Genomic DNA, 24381 nt, shown 5'->3' on the forward strand with positions numbered 1-24381 from the left:
CTCATTTCTTGAGGACATATTTTACAGGAAGGGATTTCCCACGGAAATAATAACCGACAACGGAGTACAATTTTGCTCTGACAGGATGGTAGAATTTCTAAGGAAGTTTGGTATCAAACATATTTGCACTGCACTATATCATCCTAGGGCCAATGGCTTAGTCGAGTGTGCCAACAGGTTCATAAAAGGGGGAGTACAACTAGCGTTCAGTGCAAGGTTGGAATGGATGAAGGTTCTCAAGGAAATGGTATGGAGTTACTGCATAACTCCTCACTCTATCACAAAAATATCTCCTCTTGTGTCATTAAAAGGTAGACAACCTGGAACCAAGCTATGTCCGGGTTGGTTGGAAATGGCAGGATGTGTGGCTGTGGATCGTCAAGAAGTTAGGAGACTAATATTGGAGGCACAAAATGCGTACAAACAGAGATTTGATGATGTTTCAAGGGTAGAGGAAGTAGAATTTGAAGTAGGTGATTTTGTTTTGATAAAGAATCCTCGGTTAGGTTCCAAATGTGTGGAGAGTAAGTACCTAGGACCGAGAAGGATTGCGGCTGTGCGTGGAAATGTGGTGATTTTAGAAGGAGGTGAGTGTTGGTCTATGTCAAGGTTGGTCAAAAGTTCACAAAGTTCATCCAGTGTTGGTGAGGGTAATGTTATGGATAGAGGTGAAGCTAATTTGAATGACGAGACCATGGGAGAAGAGGCAAATGAGTGTGGAAGTGAAATGAATGAAAATGAATGCAGTGAGGATGGTTTGACCGCAGGATTAGAAACGTGTAAAGGTAGAGCCAGGAAAAGGCCAATACGTTTCAAAGATTATTACTCTGAGTGAAATGCCTAATCTGTTGTAAAGGTAAAGGGAGGAGATGTGTTAGGTTTAGAAGTATTGCATCACCTTTCATGTTTGTTATCATTATGTTTGTATTACTGTTATGTTTTTCTATTCTGTAGTGAAGAATCTCTAGTCGTATATTGTGATGCCAGAGATTCTGGTTCTGTTAATGTTTACTCCTGTTTGGGGGTTCTAGAATATGTTTTGAAGTTGGTTGCAGTTGCAGTTGGAGAAAGAGGCCAGGAAAGCAGTGCCTGCTGTTTCTTGGACATTACTAAATATAACTCTTCTCCTGTCCGTACTGCCTCTGCCTTTATTTAACTTACGTCTTTGTTCTTCTGGGATTAGCCCTGCTCCTGATACTCACCTCTCTGCTAATGCCTCACACCTCTCCTTGTACCCACCACATTATTTTCCGGCTCCACTCCTGGTGTCTTCATCCTCCAGCTACCACTCCCCCCATAAGGTGCATTACTGCGTTCCTAGTTCCATGCTATACTCTTGGTGCTTTGCCCTTTTCACTGTGCCCTGATGCCCATAGGATGTTTCAGAGCAGAACAATGCTTTGCCATGCCTGTACACTTTTTAACTGTTTCAAATTGTATCCACAGGGCCACATGCTGATCACTACAGATGTGCAGTACTGACCAAAGCACCGCGTGAAACAATGGCAATGGAATATGCAAGAAACTACAGAAGTGGCACCAGCACTGATAGGGGTGGTGAGCTGAAGAATAGAATGAAGATCCCAACCAGTCACTGACCTACCACCATTCAAGAGCCATCTTCATCAGCCCACCTCTACCAAAGTTCCATCCTCATAAACCTACCAAAACTGTGAACTTCTCACTTACCTACACCACATACCCATTCCCTCCTACTGTGCTACCTCTACTATAAATGTAGCCTTACCAAAATGTCTTCTACCACACACCCATCTTCGCCATAAGCCAATCCCCCTCACTTTCTCTCTCTGTCTTTCTCTGTGTGTCTCTCTCTCCTTCTCTCCTTACCTTCACACAGATGGAAATCAGATGATGCAGTGCCTTAAGAGCCACATGTTTCCAAGCCTTGATTTTCATTAACCATCCTAGTGCATTCTGGGAGTTGTACTTTTGCTTCACTTGACATTTACTGTTTGTACTAAAACAACACAATATAATTGTTTGTTCTAGGAAAGTCCAGAGCTGAACCATCGAGTTTATAGTGAATGGGATGACATCTGGAAACTTTGCAGATAGTCCACAGAATTGAAAGGCTTTTTTTAGCATTTATTCTCCCCTGTATCCTCTCCTTGAACCAAGAAGTGCATTGAATAAGCTCTATCTGAAAAAGGATATACAAAGTTGTCAGTGTGCAGAATGTAGGCATGGATTATGAACATGTATGCCTAAACCGCATCCAGTTACATTAAGCAATACGGTTACTAGCTACCGAAAATACCTTTGGTGGTAGAGATGGGGAATCCTTCATCAACCAGCCTGTCAATCCCTGTGGATTTGAGGTTATTAATGGACATCCACTGACCACTTTCAGGCAAAACCACCAAGAATCACTTATCTGACACATACCCATTATAGAGAGCAGGGGAATTATATACTAAGACTCAATAATATCTCTCACTTGAGCTACTGATATAAAAATAACAATTACTTTATTGCTGTATGTATACTGCTAATAGGGCCCTTCATCAAAATGTCTTAAGTGAAGAAGACCTAATCGAGGTTTGTCTTCAGGATAGATAATTATAGATCCGATTATTACTCTCTCCTTAATCAACAAATCTCCAAAGTAGCTGATGAAGTTCCTTTATGATGGAGAAAAGAAATGGCATGTGAAATCCATATCAACAACTCAGAACCATCAATGGACTATCTTCCTAATTCAGCTTGAGCACCAACTATGAAAGTTAATCAAAACTATAAACAATGCGGACTACACTAAAAGCCCAGAAGACTTTCTAGATGGGGATGTAAAACAATAATAGATGTATCAGATGCCATGAAGATATTGGACTTTCTAAACATTCAATAGTACGATGTAGTTGCTTACAAAAATGCTGGTCAGCTATACAATCCCTGTTGCCACAAGTCTTAATCCCAAATCCATTTATTTTGTATCCTTCCCTTATCCTTTAGGCAATATAGAAGACGACCAAGAATGGGCATGCACAGAGCAGAAACATATCTTTAATGTTATGATCTTTACTAGACAAGAGATCATAAAAAGCTGGACTGGCAACAAATCCCAGATGTTTATTTCATGGCAGGCACAAGTAGTTTAAATCCTCATGCTGGACGAACTGGGATCAAAATATCTGTAATCACCCACAAGACTATCTAGGAAATCAAAAGAAATATTCTTTTTGGGCTATCCAAGATCCATTTTTCTTTGTCAAAAATTCTTAAATTCTGGATAGAATTTATACAATGTGCAATAAGTATCTCATGAGAGAATGTGCACCTGATGTTCAATCATAAACCTAAGGGAGAGGTGCAGTTCAGCTAAATTTTTCATGACTGTCGAAACATCTCTCTATAATGGGTCGTGCAAGAGCAATCAGTCAGGGGTCGGGGAGAATTATGTAGGAATACTCTGAAGGCCTTGAATTTAACATTCTTTATTTTTTTTAATCCTTTTAATGCTGTGTTCAGAAGAGCACCCTCTGCATAAGAGTGCAGCTTTTCTATTCAAATTATTAAATGCCTTGCAGGGAGGGGATAACCTTTCGACATTTTAATTAGAAGTGCCTGGACTAATGACAGAATAATAATAGAGAAAATAGGTTTTGTTGTCTTCAGTATATAGATAAGTGACAGTAGTCATGTGTACACAGGTATGCAAAATGCTGCATTTCCCACCCACCTGACTCTCCAAATGGATCCCTTGAAAATTATGATAATTCATCAAACTCTGAATGAACCAAAAATCCTAATGATTTTGTTTTTTATACAGAAAATTTGCACTGGACTATTTGCCTGATTCAAAAATGTCATTTTGCGAAAAGGGCAGGGATTGCTCTGGGCAGTTTTTGAGATAAGGAATACTTTACTCACTACATTCGGAGGTTGGAAGCAAAAGAGATTTTACAGAGCATACAAATGCAATATTCATTATAGTGTATGGCATTTTAGGCAAATAAAAGTACATTTCAATTTTTTACAACATGAGTCCCTTTGTAGGAATGCACCGGTTAATTGCGCTTCACACTCTTATATGCATTTTACAGAATGTAACCATAAAGATCATGCCCTTAAATGGATGGTCATAGATAAATTGCTTCCTGACGGACATAATTACTCTATGAACAGGACGCTATTGAGACTGGAACAAATTTGGATTTGCTGCCTAATTGCACATCAAATGGGCTTGAATGAGGACATCCAATGGTCAGCCATCATAGGTTGAATATGGAATTTGTTCCTTTCTTAATTTATACTGTTATGTCTTTGTAAATTGTTTTGCTTTTTCAGAGATGCCCACAATCTATTGTTATATAAATAATGCTGGCTATCGTGTTTTCCATGTTCGACTTACAATTTTTCATCTCACAGTAGCAGTTCTTGATTCAAATGCGGTTTATTTTTAAACCCTCTGGTGCACACGTGACTTTTCTAATGTTGCACGCACAATAAATATTACAACTCATCATGGCTGCTATGCGTGGCCATATGCACTGTCTACATACTCTCTAGCTGCTGCACTAGTGTTGCTGTTTGTCGCCCTCAAAACCTAGAACGTATTCGGGCGAAGACAGACTATTGTTGCGGAGTGCCTTGCATTATGGATGGACGGTGTGCTGGCCATGGGTTTAGTTCCAGTTAATCATCCAACAGTGCTGAAATTAACCGTGCTGGCTCCCAGTAGTGAGTTTTCGGCCTGAGTTTTCGGCCTTTAACCGCATGATTCCTAATGCACTTATTTTTCTTTAAATGGCGATGCTTTTGTATGGCTACACGGCCATTGTTTATTGTTGGTTTTTAAATTTTTAGGTGACTAAAGATTTTGAATAATTCCTTTCAATCCTACCTCCTCCCTTTTTTGCCATGTAATCCCTGGAAATTTCAAATGAACATCACAGTGGTTGATGGTTTGAATTTCTTTTTTCAGTATGTGGTTCACCCCAGGATGTTGGGTGTGGACACTCATTTTTATTTGATGGCTCTTCTGACTCCACAAATGCTGCGTGCAAACTGAAAGGTGTGCTTTTCCTTTTTTCATTGCTATGAAATATACTGGTGATTAACTCTGTTGGTAGGCCTCTAGAGGTTATACTTCTGTTTTTCTGTAGATTTTTAGATTTTCCTTCATACTCTCCCTGGTAACAGAATACGATTTTGCCTTAAAGAAAGCGGGCATGAAATCTGACCCGCCTCCACAGCCAAAACTTCAGTTGGCAGCATGATCAATGTCATTGACGTTTTGATACACAGTAACACTTAGGACATGTTTACAACTAAATATGGATATAATACATCCCTGTTGTGTTATATTATGGTGGACGCATTGTCTATAATTTTCAGGGTCTTGTTTGGACTTGAATTGTGAACCTATGTGTGTAGCATAACTTTGTTATTATGTCTTGTCTATGTGTGTTGTTAATTTTATTGTGCTGTGTAATTTGTCACTGGAGAGATATGTGTGCATTGTTGTTACATTGTCCTTAATCTACTGTTTAACTCTTTGTGAACTTTTCCTACTCATTTCCTTGAAATAATCTTTTACATTGATAGCTTTGGGTTTCTAATAAAAGCTTTACCATGTAAAATGCAACATACCTTGTAGATAAATGAATCCGGATTAACAGCTAGGATGTTGTCTTGTTCTATGCCTCTGGTTGCAGCACATTAGTAGTGCAGTACTGAGTGTAAGAAAGTGCTGACATTTAGAAACACATGAAATTAATTTCAAAGAGCAGGAATACACTGTGAAATGTCTGGGAAAATGGCCAGTAAGCACCAAGTTCCACCGAACACAAGGGTATAAAACATTTAGACATTGGGTTTCAACCAGAAACTCATGCATAAAAAAACATTGCAGAGTTTGGAACAGTCCCAAAGTGGGTGCCTTACAGTAGGTAGTTGGCAATTGTAGAATGGTCCAGTTTAGGATGGGGATGGGGTAGAAGAGGAAATTGGGAAGAAACATCCGTACCCTGAACCAAACTGATTTACTGTTACCGACACTTGGGGCCTCATTACGACCCAGGCGGTAAGTTACCGCCTGGGCCGTCACTTTACCACCATGGCGTAAACTGCGTTTACGCCATGGTGGTTGGCGGACTTACCGCCCCATTCCGACTTTGGCGGGGCGGTAAGTCCCCAATCCCCATTTACCCTTCCCCATTCCCATTTTTGCCCCATAGGGCATAATGGGAGTGGGGAAGGCGTTAATTACGCCACCGTAAATTACGGTGGCGTAATTAACTCCATGGTCCCTTAGCGCCATGGATTTTAACACCCGCTAAAAGCGGGTGTTAAAAGCTCCATGGCGCTAAGGGACCTCGTAATTGGCGGTAAGGGGTCGGCGCAGCTAACGCTGGCGTAAACCCCTTACCGCCAGTGTCGTAATGAGGCCCCAAGGTCTAGTGGAATTTCCGCTGGATTACAAGCGGTGGTGGTGGTGTAATTCCCCATTTAATTTGAGTCAATTCGACTCAATGGGGCATTTTTGGCAGTAATTCTGCCAATTCTGCTGATTTTTTGGCTTTGAGTTGGAGGATTTACCTTCAGGATTTTCCTGGAGGCAAATCTTCCACTCCAGGACAAAACTCAGAATTTGGTGTAGTGGTAAATTTGGCGGTAACTGAGTTACCGCCAACTTCGCTGCTTATCACCAAACTTGTAATGAGGCCATATGTATATATATATATAAAAGAATATGCACAAGGGGTAATCAGTATGTATACATTGTGAGTTGAGGCAATGTGGGTTCAGGGGGATGCAATGATATGTTGAGATAGTGCAAGGGCTGCCTGCAGATAGAGCGGGTGGCCTTCAGCACAGCGATGTTGATGTTTTTGATTTGTTATGTTAATGTGATTTATACCTCACACTGCTGCCATTTGCATGGTCTCCAAGCACTCTCGGGTTCTGAAAAAAACCCAGAAATGGGTGGGTTTCTTAATTGGAGGAGAGTCAGAGTGCACAAGTGCTTTTGCTGTTGTGTTGCTTTTGTCAGTTTGGAAAAAACGGTCACTGTGTGTTGGGTTTGCTTCTAAGTGGAGTGGATCAGTGTGAGATCGGATGTTTGAGTCCTTATGTGGGATTTTGTGTGCCTGTCCAGCAATGTTCCCTCAAATGTCTTTGGGCTGTGTGCTCCAAAGAATAGTTGTGTGGGGGCTGTTTTTCAGTCATGTGCGCAACTGAGTGATGCGCTGCAAGACCGGTGGTGGTTTGTGACTGGGCGGCGCCAGTCCAGCCACCCACCATTGAGCAAGTGCTTAGTGCTCCAATTCCACAGTGTGCAAGCGAGGAATGCAAATTTGCGACACGACAAGCTCTACTTCAAGGGACATTTGGGTGTTCTATTCGTCCTAAGACTTTAGCTCATCTCAAATTGTGTCCTTTTACATCTCTAAACATTAGCAAGATCTTTCGTCTTATTATGGATCGGTATAAGAACAGAGGGGTTCCTCTAGTGGAACACAGATTCTACCTCACAAATTAATATTAATAGGACAACAGTAGCGCCTCTTGTATTCTCTGTTCACTAAAAGTATGGAATATAAAGGAAATGCTTTCTATTGGTTTAATGAAATAAGCAATACATGAACATGATTAATGACAAAGACGACCTATTTTGCACCGCTTTGCCTTGCTTCCAAGACAACGTTGCCCCTGGGCCCTGAGCTATCCTCCCTCCCCATACTTCTCAAGACATCAGCAGCCAGGTCTCCTGTGGACTAATGTATCTTATGGTGACTACATGAGATGCCGACAAGATAGCAGGATTCCAGTTCTGGGCTTTCCTTTTGCTAATCATTGCTGTAATGAGCACAGCCCAATCTGTTCAACTGAAGTGGACGGACTACAACTCCCAGAATGCATCTGCTTGTTAAACAAAAGCCTAGACTGGAACAGTGGTGTCCAGTGACATAGAATCGTACAGTCAACCAATCGTTTTCTTCTTGTGGATGCCAACTCTCAAAAAGGTTCAGAGGGTTCAAAGCGACTACCAAAAAGGTCCATAATTTAAGCCACAACAAGCCCCACAAAGACAGAGTTGCGAATGTAGCTCAGTACAAAACCGAGGGGGAGGTTAAAAAGAAACACTTAATGGAAGGGAAAATAATGGTTTCACAAGAACTAGAGATCCCAATAAAATATCAGCCCTGTGGGGTCAAGAGGGTCATTGCTGCATATTCCTTTTTCAGGAAAGACGTTAATGACAGGGCGAGAGTCTACTAGCAGTGTGACTAATGCAAAAAACACCCAGCAGAGAAGACAGCTAAAGGTATACCGGTAGTACATACCGGATACAAAAAAAGAACAAAGCTGGAGACCGTGGAAGGTCTGCGTGTGAACCGGGGAGGTAGGGCTACCCACGCGGACTGCTCTGTCTGTCACCACGTTTATGCATTTTCCAGTAGAGCTAACAAAATTAGTAGGAGGACCTTCATTAATGCAGTGAAGTCTGACCGGGCATCCTGCTATCCTGAACACGCCGGTGTGCCAGGCCATTCATGCAGGTTCTTATCGGAGGGGATATGGAATCGCAAACCTAACAGAAATGGAGCAAATTAAGAAACGAGGAGGACCATCCGTCACCCTACATGTGGAGGGCAGAGCTTCAAAAGAAAGCTACAGCCCTCTGTAAATCAAACCCCAGACTTGGCAAGTTTCTTCCTGAACCCAGCTCTGCTCTTTGTCAGAAATCCATTGCCACTTAACTGAAGACATTGTTGGTTTACAAATTGATGTTTCTAGGTTACAAAATGATAGTATTCACAGCCATCATTCATTTGAACATTTTGTGCAACTTTCTTGCAGTAGCCTGCAAATGTGCCCCCGAGTAAGATTTACTGCTCACGAGGCGATCTTGCAGATTGACGCTTTTTTACTTTACAGCACGTGTGCTTACTGCTATTGCCTCAGCTGGAGTCTTTGGGACTGCACAGCATCGGGGAGAAGTGTGTTTTCCCTTCCCAGTTTGGGCTCGTACACATGCACTTCCAGCTGGGGCTTATTTTGACTAATTACCTTGTCATCCGCCCTTTTGGCTATTTAAACCCCTGCCGTTGACAACTCTCGTGAGATTCATTGAAATCCCGGGGGCATGGATGTATGCAATTTCAAGACGCTAACATTGTTTAGGTAAATCGGGTAGGGATGTTTTGTTTTGTTTTGTTTTACTTGTTCATTTAACTACTGGAAAGCTTGCAGCCATATGCTAAGAGCCGAGGTACTACTGCCTTTGTCTACATGCATCTCGTGTCCATCTGTCTACTTTATATTTGTAAGGCTTGCAGCCACATTCTGAAAGCCGAGGCTCTGCGCCTCTAGCAACGTGCATTTTGAAAAACGGGACATTATTTGGATATTGTTCCCAAGCAGATATATCTGGCTTTTACTAATGGTTGGGAAACTGCTAGTCAGCTGCATGGGTGTTATAATAACATGCATCGCCTATAACACATTTATTGTTTTAGTTAACTGCTGAAAATGCTCTGCAAAACGCTTTAAAACATTCAGGAATGTTTTACTTTTTTTGCATTATTGACACTTCTATGAGCACGGCAGCAACCACATCTGCTGAGCATTTTGCTCTGTGTTGAAATATTTCGAAACATTTGGGAACACAATTCGATTACTATCAGGCCAACCATCTCAAAACAATTATGTTGTGTTATGATAACACCTTGCACTGGCGGCATATTGTTTATTTATTTATTTATTTATCTAGTTAGTTTTTGGTGTGCTCATTACGCCACGCCGAACAACATTCCATCCTGATAGGACAACTTTTTGCAGACGCCTTGATGCCATCTGTCGCCTGCAACACAATGTCAAGATCAATGTCTTTTTCGCCTTGTTTATCCTTATTCAGGTGAGCAGAATGTCTTTGCCCTATGGCTACATTGGGAAGGACTGCACCTCGGTGGTCTTTTTCTATTTTTCCGAGAGGTTTCTAATTTATCATTGCCTCTCTGTGATCATAACATGTCCCTACTTGTCGCTTTTTGTTTTCCGCAGTTCTACTTCATAGAGAACTGGTTTTGCTGGCCTACATTTATTTCTCAGGATTCACATTCGGGAAAAGGTGACCAGCGTTCAAGGTTGAGATAATGGTAATTTAAGAATTCAATTGCTATACCCATTTCTCCCGTTATCAAGTTTGGAGGATTTTTTGCCTTATCATTTTGGAGGGAGGCACTCTCCCTGTTCGTTATTCACAAGATCATTCCTACCAAAACCATATTTTTAGTTTATTACGTAAATGTTTAAGTTTTAGCGTAATATTTATTGCACCAATTATTTTTGAATTCGTATGACTGATGTGTGTGTCTTTCTACTTCTGTTTTATGTTTTAGGCAAAATTATGGATTCAGCCTGCACAAATCTTTACAGCTGAACGCATTATCGCCTCATACATGCAGTTTTCCACATTATAAAATCCTGTGGCATACATCTGATGGGAGTGCACCGTTCTGAAGAAGATGGGCATCAATTGTGAATCAGCTTAGATGCCTGGTACCATCGAAACTACTGTCTGTTTACATGTCGGACCCAGTGTATTCAATAGGTCATGACAGTATAGTAGTTGACGTACGGCACCCCTCCTTTTTCTGTTGGTCTTAACTTTAGAAGTAACCAACATTACCTTGGGCCTCATTAGGACCCTGGCGGAGAGGGTATTACGCCAGCGTAGTGCATGGCGTACCTCTCCGCCATACTACGAGTTCCCGTAGCGCCATGGAGGTTTTCTCCGCCTGGTTTTACCAGCCGGAGAAAACCATGGCGCTACGGGACCTCGTTGTTAATTACGCCACCGTATTTTACGGTGGCGTAATTAACTCCTTCCCCACTCCCATTATACCCTATGGGGCAAAAATGGGAATGGGGAAGGGCAGAATGGGGATTGGGGATTTACCGCTCCGCCGAGGTCGGAATGGGGCGGTAAATCCGCCAACCCCCATGGCGCTATCGGCGGCTTTCCGCCATGCTTCGCGGTGCATTTAGCACCGCGAAATCCGCCTGGGTCGTAATGAGGCCCCTTGTCTAGTAAGCTACGGCGGTTCTTATATTGTTAAATGTGGCCGTAGCCTCTGACCGCCAGCTGGATGATCCCCTTCAACCGACATGACGTTCAGACTGCTTGGCTACATTAAGTTAGCATTGACTGAATTATCAGTCGTGTTTTTAGAAAAGTACTGTGTTTTTCAATTTTCTAATTAAATGGTATTATTCAGATAATGAGCTCTAAACATGATTTAATATGTATATTTTAAACATATAATGAAATACAAATAAAATGTTCATGGTTTCTAAATTTCTTTGCTTTTGGTATGGTTTGATCTGTGGTTCTGAATTTGGATGCCCCCCTCCTAGTTCTATAGACGGGTTCCTCCATAATTTGTTTTTTTTTCCGCTGACACACTTTACGGTTATTATTGTTGTTACTTCCTCTTTGTCAGCGAAGTAGAGGTTCTCCCATCTCCTGTTTCGCTTTACAAAATGAAGTTTGACTTCTCCGATTTCACCAGGGATTTAAATATGTATTTGGGTGAAGGAAACTCGAGGTATGTTGCCATTATGTATGTTATTCGGGTGAGAAGAATTCCCTCAACATCACTAGCGCCGCTATTCTATTATCCCATGCAAGGAAGCCCTGCAGCAGAGCCTGTGTTACAGTGGTCAGGTATCCCCATGTCAGCTTGACCCAACAGTTCCTTGCACACCCGCCGCAGCCCTCTTTTAAGAGACCAGGCCAACCCAGCTTCTTAGGAACAGCGAAACCAGTGGTAGCCAAACTGTCACCCTCCATTTGACTTGGCCTACAACTCCAGGTCCTGCAGCACTGGCTAGGATGACCTGGCTAGGAGGACATGAGCTGAAGGGAGCTGTGTAGGCCCAAACACCTGGCGGCTGACGGAGTTGGCTGCTGCTGATCTACGTGTTGCATTCAGAGTCCAGAGAAAGGGTGTTCAGTGTTCACACTGAGAGCTACCAGTGGCTGGGGGATGGGCGTAGAAAAACAACAAAAAGGCGACATGTAAAGCGCTTAGCAAAACAGCGCGAGGGCTGTGGTACAGGTTCTCACATAACTATTGGACCACATGGGCCAACATGCAAAGTGACGACAGGACTGGGGCAAGGTGTGGCACGGGACACGGAGTGAAACTGCAGCTATGCCGCGAGACAGCTGCACCGAGGAAGTTTCTGAAATATAATGAAATCATGGGTAAAGCGGGCCCACCTCCTAGGTTTGCCTCTATAAAGCCCTTGGGGTTGCCTTCTCTCTGGAAGACGAGCGCAGAGTTGCAAGTGGAACAGGAGAAATAAAGTGTGCATTCTGCACTCCACAGCATGAGATGAGCAAGTGCCCCCGCGGTTGATGTAGCAGTTCAACAGCTGAAGGAGTTACAAAACAACACTGTACAACAGATTGTGTAAATAGCGGTAACAACAACACGCAGTGTGTTGACAGTCAATGGGTACAGTGTGCATGCGCAATACAGCTCTCCTGCCCATGCCCCTGGATTTCCCTCACATGGGTACGTTGCCCACACAGTGCCAACTGGGCAGCCCACGGCATCCACGTTGCCCAACTCATGAGCACCCACTTACAAGAGGGGCAACATATCAGGGTGAGCAGCACCCGTCCTTTCTAATGCCATATCGTAGCTGATATGATCTTTGGAAAGAAAAAGTACATAAAGTGGAAAGTGTGTGCCCTGAAAGCTGAAAATACCTTGCGCCCTCAAGTTCTTGTTCGGGTAAACCCTTGGCACCACAGCACCCATGTGCGCATATACGACTAGCTGTGTGGGCTAGTGCACAGTGCACCCTAGTTGGCCTGCCCTTTCCCAGGCCGTGTGTCCTGTGACCATATATGGCCCTCTGTTCCGCGGACCACAGGGAACCATGATGTGCTCCCCAACGCCCACCGTAAAACTCACAATAACACTATTGCCATTTTGTATATCCATGTCAGGTCTCACACAGATCACTGCAGCAGGCGCTCGAGGCAACACTGAGCTGTTTAAAGAGCCACCCTCTGGCCTAAATGCAGGAAACCTCTGTCATTTGGCCCTGAGCTTTGCAAGCTGGACTTGTAGTTCTGCACGTGGCCTACAAGCCCCAGAATGCAATCTGCTGCTAACAGGTAAGAGTGGAGAGATGAATCCGTGGGCACGAGTCACGCTGGTAGTGGTGGAACGTTTACTCTCTATGTACACGGTCATCATTCGTATTGTCTGCAGCGTGCACTGATGCACAGAAGGAAGCCAAGCCAACCATGGCCCAGCCGGGCCCTACTACTGCGGCACCTTGGCGCTCAGGCCCTTGTGCACCCGCTGCCTACTCCACCCCAACCACACTCAGTGAAACACGTGGCGCTACATTACACAAGAACCAAATGAGCGCAGGATCTTAAAAGAGAAAACGGTGCGAAATGTCACAGGCAGACGGGCATGTGCCATTTCACACCGACGCTGCCTGCAGCTATAATTATTTATTGAATTGCCCCCCTCCCCAGGGACCCCCACCCTAAATAAGCAGCCGCCACTTGCCAGTGTCTGTTTTCCTCACCAGTCAGACCATTAAAGCTGTGTTGTTCTCTTTGACCATTGGGTATGCTGTGGTGAGTTAGATTGGTAGATGAAAGAGCCAAGGTTTTAGTGCTTTCCTGAAGGGCAGGTTTTCCTTCATTGTGGGTATTCCCTTTGGGAGAGAGTTACAGACTTCCACTGAGATGGTTGAAAAGGCTGATCCACCTTTTTAAATTTTCGAATAATGTTTTGTGTTCAAGACGTGCTAAACCTCTGGGTTCTTTTCGGTCTCTAGATGGTGATTTTTTCTTTTAGGAATTATGCTCCTTGGCCATGAGTTGCTCTGTGAACAATAGATAGTGTTTGGAAACATATCCTCTTCTTGAACGGAAACCAGTGTGTGGATGTTAGTTCTTGTGTGATTTGTTCTCTCTTTGTGAGTCCTAGGAGGTCTTTTTCTGCTGCACTCTGTATCAGTTGCAGTTTTTTGGTGAGGTAATCTGGTATTCCAAGGTAGATACTGTTGGCACGATCTATTCTTGACATGACGAGGGAGATGATGGCAAGTATTCTGTGTGGGAAGGTGAGAAAGGATAGTACCCGCTTGATAGTGCATAGGTAGAAGAAGCATTTCTTTACTACTGGGTTGACTTCAGATTTCAGTGTTAGATTGTTGTGCATCAACATTCAGAGATTTGTAACTACTTTGGAGTCTCCCGGTCTGGCTCCCATTTCAGTTGGGCCTGGTATGTGTTGTTGTATAGGGAGGTTGATGTGTGTGTTCATGACTTCAGGTTTGCCTGGGTTAAGGGTGTTTTCTGGTCATCCATGTGTTGATTTGTGTGAAGCAGTTGGTAAAGATTTGTTCCGTATTCTTGTTGGTATCGATTTTGTAGATGATTTGAGTATCATCTGTATGGTTGTAGCATGTGAGTCTGTGTTCCTTGATGAGTTTCATGACTGGGGTCATGTAAATGTTGAAGAGTAGTGGTCAAAAGGATGACCCTTGAGGAACACCACAGGAGGCAGCAGGTGAGTCGACCCCCCCCAGCACAAGTCCATGCACAAACGGCAGCCTAGCATAAGACTACCCCCGTTGACAGGGATCCATGTCAGCGGACGCAGCAGTTGGGCCGGCCAATCAGGGTGAAGTGACGGGGTGCCACATCAGCCACCCTTCACAGCAGCCATGGGGCAGGGCACGAAGGGCACCCAGAGCGTGACAGCAGTATGAAGGGGTGGCAACTGACCTATCTAAGTGCCATGCACACCACACCCCTGCTGTTGTGCCCTGTGCCAGCGGGGATTGTGGTGCATAAGAAACCATGCCTCCATGCAGCAGTCACACCAACATGTTGAGGGCCCAGTTGGCCAGCCCCATGTTGATATGGCAGTCGAGCCACATGGAAGTACATGTCCCCCCCACACTGACATGGGTGCAGCTAGCCAATCACGGTACACTGAAGCACAACACTGCTGGCTGCACAGTAGCCCCCCATGGAGCGATGCCATTGCCATAGACATAGCCACCACACCCACACAGTGTGTGCCACCAGGGGAGGGGATGTGAGGGCATAAAGGGCCACAAGCATGCATTCTATACATCAACTGCCCCAGCATGGACACCCTTCCCTCCGCACACACAGGCCAAAGGCCACCTGGCCTTTTGTCACAAACACACATTGCAGCAACCGTCCCCACAGTGCTCTGCCCACATGCAATGTCCCCTGATCAACCATGCCCATCTGCCCAAATGTGTGGTGCCCCACTCTGTACCAACGTAAATGTGTCTTGCTTGCCAACACATGTGGTGAACCCATGCCTGACCAAATTTTCCATGTCCCCTACATGCACACACCAGTCACCATAGGAATCGGAGGAGGATGAGGTGGCAGGGCCATCTGGAAGTGGCACCTGCAGGCCCTCAAGGTCAGCCACAACCACCACCACCCCACAAAGGCACACACAAGCTATGCCTAGACGCATGGACCAGCGTGAAACAACTTGACCCACAAGGCCACGCCTGCAGGTGACACTGCAGGACCTGAACCAACACCACAAGCCACCAGGAGCACCTCCAAGGCCACTGCACGCACTCCCAGAGCTGCAGTGTCATTCAAAGAGGACAAAACTCCTGGCAGATCCACCATAGAGACATAGGGGGACATCAGTTCAGTGACACAGCCTGCAGAAGGGCCACACTCCCCAGATACCCTCACTTCCGCCAGCATGTCGAAACACCTGAGCTGGATCAGGACGCACCGTCATATGGCTCTCCGGCCTTCAGCTCTGTGCCTCTGCACAGCCCCAGTCCCATCCAACATACACCATCAAGCCAAGCCATACTACAGAGTCTGGGAGAAATGGAGAGGCGGCAAAGGGAGATGGAGGCCATTGGAGCCGGGCAGTGGTGTCTGCCAGTACTGCTGCCCTGACAGTGTATGGGCAGTGAGCCAGGGAGATGACTGAAGGGATCTCGGCCTTTGCAGAGGCCACCCGGGAGAGCAACAAACTCACCCAGCAACACATCCGGGGCCAGGGTCAATACCCTCCAGTTCTGCCACCCCCTACGCCCAGCCCAGCCCACCTAGGTGCCGGTCACAACCCAATTTGGGGGAAAAGTCACTGGGGGAAGCCCTGAGGGAGAAGATGCCGCGGAAGGGACCTTGACACGACTCCTGTCCCCAGTGGACATGTTGGGGTGTTGGTGGTAGGTGGGGGGATAGTGTGCTGGGGAGTTGGTGGTGGGTGGAGGGAGGCAGGATAGTGTGCTGTAGAGTTGGTGGTTGGTGGAGGGAGGGGGGATATGGTGCTGGGGAGTTGGTGGTGGGTGAAGGGAGGGGGATCGTTGGGGCACATCACTTCATTAAAACTGTTCAATGAGTGCCTGGTGAAACAGTCTCCCATCCCCCACGTCATCTCTGACGTTGCCTGCTGTGTGACCTGCCTCAGGCACTGTGTCATCATCATCTGGGGGTGGCATGTCCACATCAGGGGGTAGGGGTACATTCCTCTTTATACAGATGTTATGTAGCATAGCACACACAAGCACTATTTTCCTGACTTTTTCTGGAGCGTACATAAAGTCTCTGCCTGTACGATCTAGACAGTGAAAACGTGCCCTCAGGAGTCCAAAGGTGTGCCCAATGCACACACAGGTCCTGCTGTGTGCATGGTTGTATGCTATGTCGTGAAGTGTTAGCGGATCATGAACAGGGATCATCAGCCAGGCCAGCTCCGGATATCTGAGTCACCTGCATGGGGAGAGGCACAATCATTAGTCACTGTGAGATGAGTGGGGGTGGACTTACATATTCTATCAGGGCAAAGGACATCATATGGATGCATATGGGCCTTCATCACAAGACATGTGCCTCTACAATGTCTGTGCATGCTGTGTCACTGGTATCGTGCATTCTTTTGGCATCACATGCACCCTGTTACAGTGCAGCAGATGTTTTGTGATGTGTCTGTTGGTGACATGTGTTCCTGTAGGTGGTCTTGTGGCTGTGTATGGCTCTCTTGCATGTGACATGCTGGGTTTCCATCGGCCTTCCCTACTGTTCTGGGGCAGTGGTGCAGCATTGTGGCGTGGGTATATGTGGGTACATAGCTGTGGCACTGGCAGGGCTGCAGTTGTGTGATGCAATGTTACCATTTGTTTGGTATTGCTTTGGATCCTGCATGATGCATTGTGGTACCTGTAGTCACGCCCTTAGACCCATGGGAGTGTAGCGCTTAATAAAAATTAAAATACATAAACAAAAATAAATACATGTGTGTGGTTTGGATTGCTGCTGTATGTGTTCATCAGCATGTCCATCCAGGTGTGTCCGACATGTGCCTGCTCCCTGGGCGTACTCTGACATTGGTGCAGGGGCTGGCCAGGCACTACATTTGCATTTACTTGTCATGCTATGCTTTGTGTCATTACTCAAAGACCCCACCCCCCCGATTTGGTCAGGTGCTTCACAGTACATGCGTGCAGGCAGATTTACTCACCCACCATCCAGGTCTGTTGTCCTCTGTGCCTCTCAATGTATCCCGGCAGTGTGCTGTTCCACAGTACCATGGAGTCGTGGGTGAAACCTGGGTAGCAGGCACAGCAGTGGGTGATGATGAGGATGGGGTTGCAGGTCACCTGCACATTGAGCGAGTGGTAGTGCTTGCGATTTCTGTACACTGCTTTGTGGGCCTGGGGGTCCACCAACGCGACATGGGTGCAGTCCAGGGCTGCTATTACATTGGGCAGTTGGGTTACGGCATAGAACATCGCCTTCATGGTATTGACCTGGGGTGCGGTGGTGGGCAGTGCGATGTGGTGTTGCACATACCGCAGGAGGGCATCCAGCACCTGAGCCAGTACTGCACAGAATGTGGGCTGTGCAATGCCCTGCATCATGGTTACAGCGTGCTGGAAGGTGCAAGTACCAAGGAATTGCAGTACTGACACTAGCTTGTGCCGTGGGGGCACAGCTGTGCAGATGTCTATCCTGCTCCCTGTGTCCTCCTGTAATGGTCTCCCTGTTCAGGCAGTACAGGGTCACCAGCTGGGTGTCAGTGAGGGTCCAGGGTGAGGGCCTGACCCTGGGGATGGGTGCATGCCTTGGTTGGGCTCTCCTCCTCCTCCTCCTCCTCCTCCTCCTCCTCCTCCTCCTACCTGTACTCCCTGTACACTGGCCTGGTTGTGCTGCATCTCTGCATCCAGGAGCAGCATGTGCAGCTGCATGTCCCAGCTCAAAATGGCTATTGGCAGCATGGTGTTGGAAACAGTGTGTGGGGAAGGGGTATGCCTTATGCAGCCCTCTTGAGTGGATTGGGATGACCTGTGGCTTAATTTATGGCACCTGTGTTCATTTACCTCCAGCTAGTATCAAGTGTTAACAGTCTGAAATAGTTTTCTGCAAAAGCACATCAAAGATTACGATGGATTGACTGTGGCCAAACTTAAACATTCTGTAAATCTTAACAGCTCATGGTATTTGAAACATATTTTACTCTGGCGGTGTATTCTAGGTCATGAGTTCTTGGGAGGGGACGCAGCTACATTTCTATGACCCTTCCTAATCCTGAAGACAGAGTACAGGACTCTATCTAATGGATTGTCTCAAGGGTGTTAGCGAGGTAGTGAAAGACAAAAGACCCAGCTTAATACAGAACACATGGAACCCACTCAAACGTACTGTAAAATGCCTCTTAAAAGATCGAGAGAACTTGGCATCTATCGTGGAAAAATTAAGCTACTCCCCAAAGTAATCCAACTAAGCCAGTTCCTGGTGTCACTGCAAGAGGAACAATGGAGTGGCCACTCTGACCTTCACTCCATCCAGCCAAAGCAAATCTGTGAAGTGCTTTCCACAAGTCTGAGACTCTTTCCTCCATGTGCCATTCCAGTCTCAAGTGCAAGTAAATTAACTTGGAGCTACTCTGAGATGCGACGCATACCGCCTGGGCAGAAAAGGTACGTGTTTAGTAACTGCTGAGTGGTTGCTAAGCACCCTAAGATCACCAACAGAACTTTGCTGACTGGTTTGTCTCCCATTATAACGGAAATATGAAGTATGAGCTGGCTGTGGAGCTGGCTGTGGAGCTGGCTGTGGAGATGAAATACTGCGAGAAGACGTGAGGGAGAGGGAGCGAGAAGAGCCCGCTCCCAAGAGAACACATTATGAAAGGAGCAGAAGATATAGAAGCTCTGCGTTCTCACTACTCCTCAGAAACATGTATAATTGTATAACGATCTGCCAATATGTTTATATAAAGCATTGCATATCTATCCTCATCAAGTATATGCCTCATCAATACTATAGGACATGACATAATTGGTAATGAGGCGGGACCTTCGACACTCCGAAGACTGACACAGAAAGAATTTATGAATACACAAGATGCAATGAGCAGCTCAATGACATGTGAGTGATGCGGAATCAGTAGGACATTATATCAGCAGAATGCATGATATGGCGGACATGTGTGAATTTGGGAACAACACTGAGAGCATGATTTGAGATCTGTTAATGGTATACACCAAAACTAAGAAAATCCAAGACAAATGTATACATGAAAAAGAACTCACGCTGGACAAACTGATTCATATATTTAGGGTGCCTGCAGAAACATCACAAAAACAGATAGAAATGGCAGGAAACGCTCTTGCCAGCGAAGTACAACAGCACAAGTAAGGAGAAGCCAAGAAGAGCCGAGGCATCAAAATCACAATAAGGAAGGACTGGAAAAGAAAAGAGACATTCTGGGATGTCATCAGTGGAACAGCATCAGGCAGCTAGAAACAGCAGGATGTGTCCAGACAGAAAAAGATAATGCATAAACGCTTTGCTGACACATGCAGCATTAGGAGCAGTCAGAACCGATGAGGAGTCATTGGAAGATGAAGCAAATGATACTGATTGTGAACATGGCAAGTGCAGAAAAGAAAAACCACATTGTATAATCCAGGCAGCTGCGGAGGAGATGAGAGGCCTGGCCAACTCTCGTTCATATCTAACCATACTGCCCATGGTCATACGTAATGCAATGGCAAACAACATAAAGTCATAGGGCCTCATCCTGAGTAATGGAATTACCGCTACATTTACCGCTCTGCCCAATCTTGAGTTGTGCGGAAAGTGGGAGTTTTACCTAATAGCGCCAAGAACCCAATGGCAATGGGGATTTACCGCCCCACCACAACTCGGGATCCGGCGCAAATTGCGCCGGACCGAGTTGCAGTAACGCTAATAGCGTTGGCCGGTATCCCGGCGAAATTAGCGCCAGGATACCACCCAACTCAGGATGAGGTGCATAATCGAGAGAACATCCAGAAGAATGTAGAGTGACCAGCATTCCGCTGCTGAGATACATCGACGGTTGCTTGAAATTCCAGGGGAAAATAGTCAGAACAAAGATATATTTCTCAAAGAAATGAAACAGCGGTTGTAGGATGGGATGAACAGGAAAAATAGAAAATAAGTTGCACCCCAGTGCCATCAATCAAGTACTATCAGTAGACCAACAAGAGTATTCCTTCTCTAAAAAAGACTATCCAGAACTGCTCTCTGATTCTCTAGGGTGCATTAAGGATTATGTGCACATAATATAAATTAGACCTGGAGCAGTTCCGTTAATGCATACATTTCGCAATTTATCGGCTACTTAATGTTGTGCACTTGAAGAACAAATACAGAAAATGCAGAACAAGGGTACCACAGAACCAGTGGAGTCATTGGAGTGGCTGAGCCCAGTGGTTTTAATAAAAAATAACACAATCAATCATCAACTTGTGCAGTGATCATCGACAGTTTCACCTTACCTACCATAAACGACTTCATAGTCATGATGAAAAGAGTGTGAATCCTCTGTCAATTGGACATGCGAGATGCATAGTATCAGATTTGACTAGACATGCAGTCAAGGCCTGTGATGGCTTTAATTACACTGTTTGGAACCTTTCAGTATACTGGAGAAACATTTGGCTCATCATATGCCGTGTCAGTCTTTCAACAGGTGATGGTCCCAAAAATCCAACAAAGTAGGAAAGGTTTCATACTTCCAGTATGACATCCTGATATATGCTATAGATGAGAAAATGCCTGATGAAGCGCTGACAGAGGTTTGAGAATCTCTACAAGCGGCAGGAGTCAAATTAAAAAGATACAATGACAGATCAAGATGAATAAATGGGAAACACTATATGCACATGCCCCAAAGAATAAAAATGAGTTTTGATCTCTTCTGGGGCTAGCTGAATACTATTTGAAGTTTGCACCTCAATTCTCACCGATGACCGCAGACATGAGATGCCCAAGGAAGAAAGATTCTGTCCTGGAATTTCACCCATTCTGCCCTGCTGGGAAGAAGGAGCAAAAGGTCAAATACCAATTCATGTCAGAATTCCCCTCATATAAGTAAACTGGCATTGGCTTTGCAAGGCCTAGTAGAATGAAGTGCTTGAAGAAAAGAGTGTGATGCATGCTACACAGATGGCCATCAAGTCACACTGACATACATTAAAAGGAGAGCACCTTTGTATTCTTTCACTCTTATGTGCACATATTATATGTGTCTAATATAGGGGTGTTTTATACTTGGTTACAGCTGCTGGCGCTGGGCTTAAGCAAAAGCACACACATGATTTTTGCTCTGCATTTGTTTGTGTTTGCGTGAAATCCTACTTCACTATGCTATGCTCACGGTCATTACACGTTTAATGCTTTACCCCCAGGAAAGGGATTAGCTGTGGTCTAAGCCCATCACGTCTTACAGAGAAGGTTTATTTCACAGCACCTCAGTCTGATTCAAGGGAGGCGTTCTCTCGCCTTATCTGGGTGACATTTTATTGCACTTAATCAATATTTGGATGTGTATTTGGCCAACCATCAAAGAATGTCTTAGGCATTCTCTTGGGGAACCCTTTCAAGTAAAGCAGAGGATATTTCACACCCTCTGTTTTCACAGAGGAGGAGCCTGCTGGTGTTTGCTTTTGGGATTTTTCTAACACTTGTTGTTTTGTGGACTCTTTAATCATCAATGAACCAATTCTAGATACCGCACCTTGCACACAAGCCAACTCGCATGTGAACCATTTGGGAGGGGGAACTTTGTTACATGACATGATGATGATGTCTGTAAGCCTAAGTCAACTTGAATGGACTCATAAGCTCTCTCCTGATTCTGAGCTGATTGCCTAGTATCATGCGGTTGGACTTCTGCTTTCTGTTTCAGTGTCCACCTGCGCAGTTTGTCATATTGATATTTTAAGAGAAGATAAGCTCTATCATCTATTGACCTAGTTAACGTTGATGGGGTGAAACCCTAGCCTTTCTTCATAGCTTCAAGGCGCCTCAACTAAATGGCCATGCCTAGCATTACCTGCAGGGCATTGCAGCCCATTTGGGAACCAAATTACATACCTTTCTCTTGGCAGCCAAAGTTCTGGCTCAGTAATTAGGCACATAGGTAATCCCAGCCTGATGTGCACAATATGCTAAGCACCTGAAGTTGCCTCTGCTTTTCACTGAGGGTGTTTTCATATCTGCATACAGTACCTCTCTAGGTAAAGAGATCTACGTTCTCAGCTGTGGCACCCAGATACAAAAAACCTGATTGGCCCTTTATATTTTATATGCATACAACCAGGAGTTCCCCTGGTTAATGCATAATAAGGGAATTTATTTTGAATCTGGAAATGAATAGAAGGTCCCATCAACCATAATCTCAAGGACCCGTTCTGTCGCACCTTCAGAAGGATAACCTGCATCTGTGCACTTTTTCGAAGCACTAATGGTGTACAGTTCAATCAGGTGTTTGTTCCTAATAAATCTATTGCAATGCACCCACATGTTACGAACTTTCGTGGCTCTCTGCACGGGAGATCTGTTTGAACAGTGCTTTCCTGGCGGAGATAAGTATGCACTCTCTTGGCTCCTTATCTAAATGTCTTTTTAATGATGGAGAAGGCCTTCCTGAAAATACAAAAACATAAGCAGCAGGAAAAGTCGTATTTAATTAAACTGAACCATGCCCCCCTTGGCCAAGGCAAGGCACATGTATCGATTGTGACTTAGTGACAGGTCAGGGAGCCCTCCAGCGCCATGTTGGGTGCCAAATTGTTGCCTGTCCCTTTAGGATCACCCCGGCCATCTCGAGCTCTGAGTTTAAGGGGGGGCTTCCCCCGGCTCCCAGCTTAGCTGAGTGTAAGGTCTAGTGCTCTGTTATGCGACAGTGAAGCTATCCGCCACTGTTAACAGTATGAAGATGCATTTAAACGGTAATGATAATTTCTTTATGAGTTCGAGTCAAGGGGAGACTGTAAACAACATCATCTGCTACCAACGCAGACTCTAGCCATTCTTAAAACCACCCAAAAGAGCTCTCAGTAAATATTGCTATGTACACAGACAAGTGGAGGTAAGGGTACAGGCCTCGTTTGGCCATTTGAATCTGGCACTGTATAATATTCACAGAACGCAGCCATGAATGTGATTAACAGTTAAGGTAACCATTCATCCCTATGAGACAAGTAGGACGTTGAAAATTTACCTAGCCAGTAATGTGCAAAAATGTAATTGGAAAGACCTATACAACATCTGATGTGTGTTAACAGAGAGTCAATGTTTGCAAATACAGCAGTTGATAGACAATACAGGGCCATTACAGGTTTGCCGGTATCCTGCCAATAATTCCGGGGGGATACCGGCAAACGGACCTTCCATTACTAGCTCCTGATATCCCGGTATTACAGATGCCGGCAACGGAAGTCATTCCCAATTCCATGGAGCGACTCCATGAGGGGGATTGCCGGTATTACCGGCACCAGTGCTACTGGTGCCATTAATACCAGCTGTTTTTTGCTAGTGAGGACCCGACTTATCTCCAGCTTTTGGCTGGAGGTAAATCAGTCAACCTCCACCAGCAAACTTGTAGTTTGGCGGTGCAGGAAAAGTGGTGGTAATAAAATGACCACCACATTTACTACCACTTTTCCTGCACCCCCATACTTATGAGGCCCAGTGTGTGAAACATCTCTAATTGCTAAGCCAGGAAGTTAGAAAAATCTACAAAAACAATATGTGTGATCTTGGGGAAGCCCCCCAGCATGTTCAGAAGCAGCTTTAACAGAATCAGAAGACAATGCTTTTTTAAATTAATATTTTATTGTGTTTTGGTTTTAAAAATGTAAACCTTTCACAAACATTTTGTTATCAAATGATACATATTATTACATATTCATAAAATCAGTGATTAAATGATTGCTTAATACTTACATAAATAAAATACTCAAAGTGAATATACACACCCTAACAAGAAAATCAGCATATAACCCTAGAAAACCTAA

The 24381-nt window shown here is 44.9% G+C and overlaps 1 protein-coding gene and 1 long non-coding RNA gene across 3 annotated transcripts in view; both read left to right on the top strand.

Annotated features, from left to right (window-relative positions):
* The window catches only part of LOC138580432 (bactericidal permeability-increasing protein-like), a 279140-nt gene extending 273532 nt beyond the window's left edge, over nucleotides 1-5608 (top strand). Inside the window, exon 16 of one of the 2 annotated variants that reach the window (XM_069650973.1) lies at nucleotides 1447-1617. In XM_069650973.1, the coding sequence (XP_069507074.1) occupies nucleotides 1447-1482 (36 nt within the window). In that variant the 3' untranslated portion in view covers nucleotides 1483-1617. Of the gene's footprint in view, nucleotides 1-1446 lie in introns of both variants that reach the window. The other variant, XM_069650972.1, reaches the window with a different exon arrangement.
* Nucleotides 5609-9751: 4143 nt separating this feature from the next.
* On the top strand, nucleotides 9752-10500 carry LOC138580433 (uncharacterized). Its single transcript, XR_011304254.1, has 3 exons — nucleotides 9752-9883; nucleotides 10030-10124; nucleotides 10368-10500. It is a non-coding gene; the product is annotated as an uncharacterized lncRNA (long non-coding RNA).
* The last annotated feature ends 13881 nt before the right edge of the window (nucleotides 10501-24381 follow it).

Source organism: Ambystoma mexicanum, chromosome 3p, assembly GCF_040938575.1.
Source record: "Ambystoma mexicanum isolate Mex_15411 chromosome 3p, UKY_AmexF1_1, whole genome shotgun sequence".
Lineage (NCBI taxonomy): Eukaryota > Metazoa > Chordata > Amphibia > Caudata > Ambystomatidae > Ambystoma > Ambystoma mexicanum.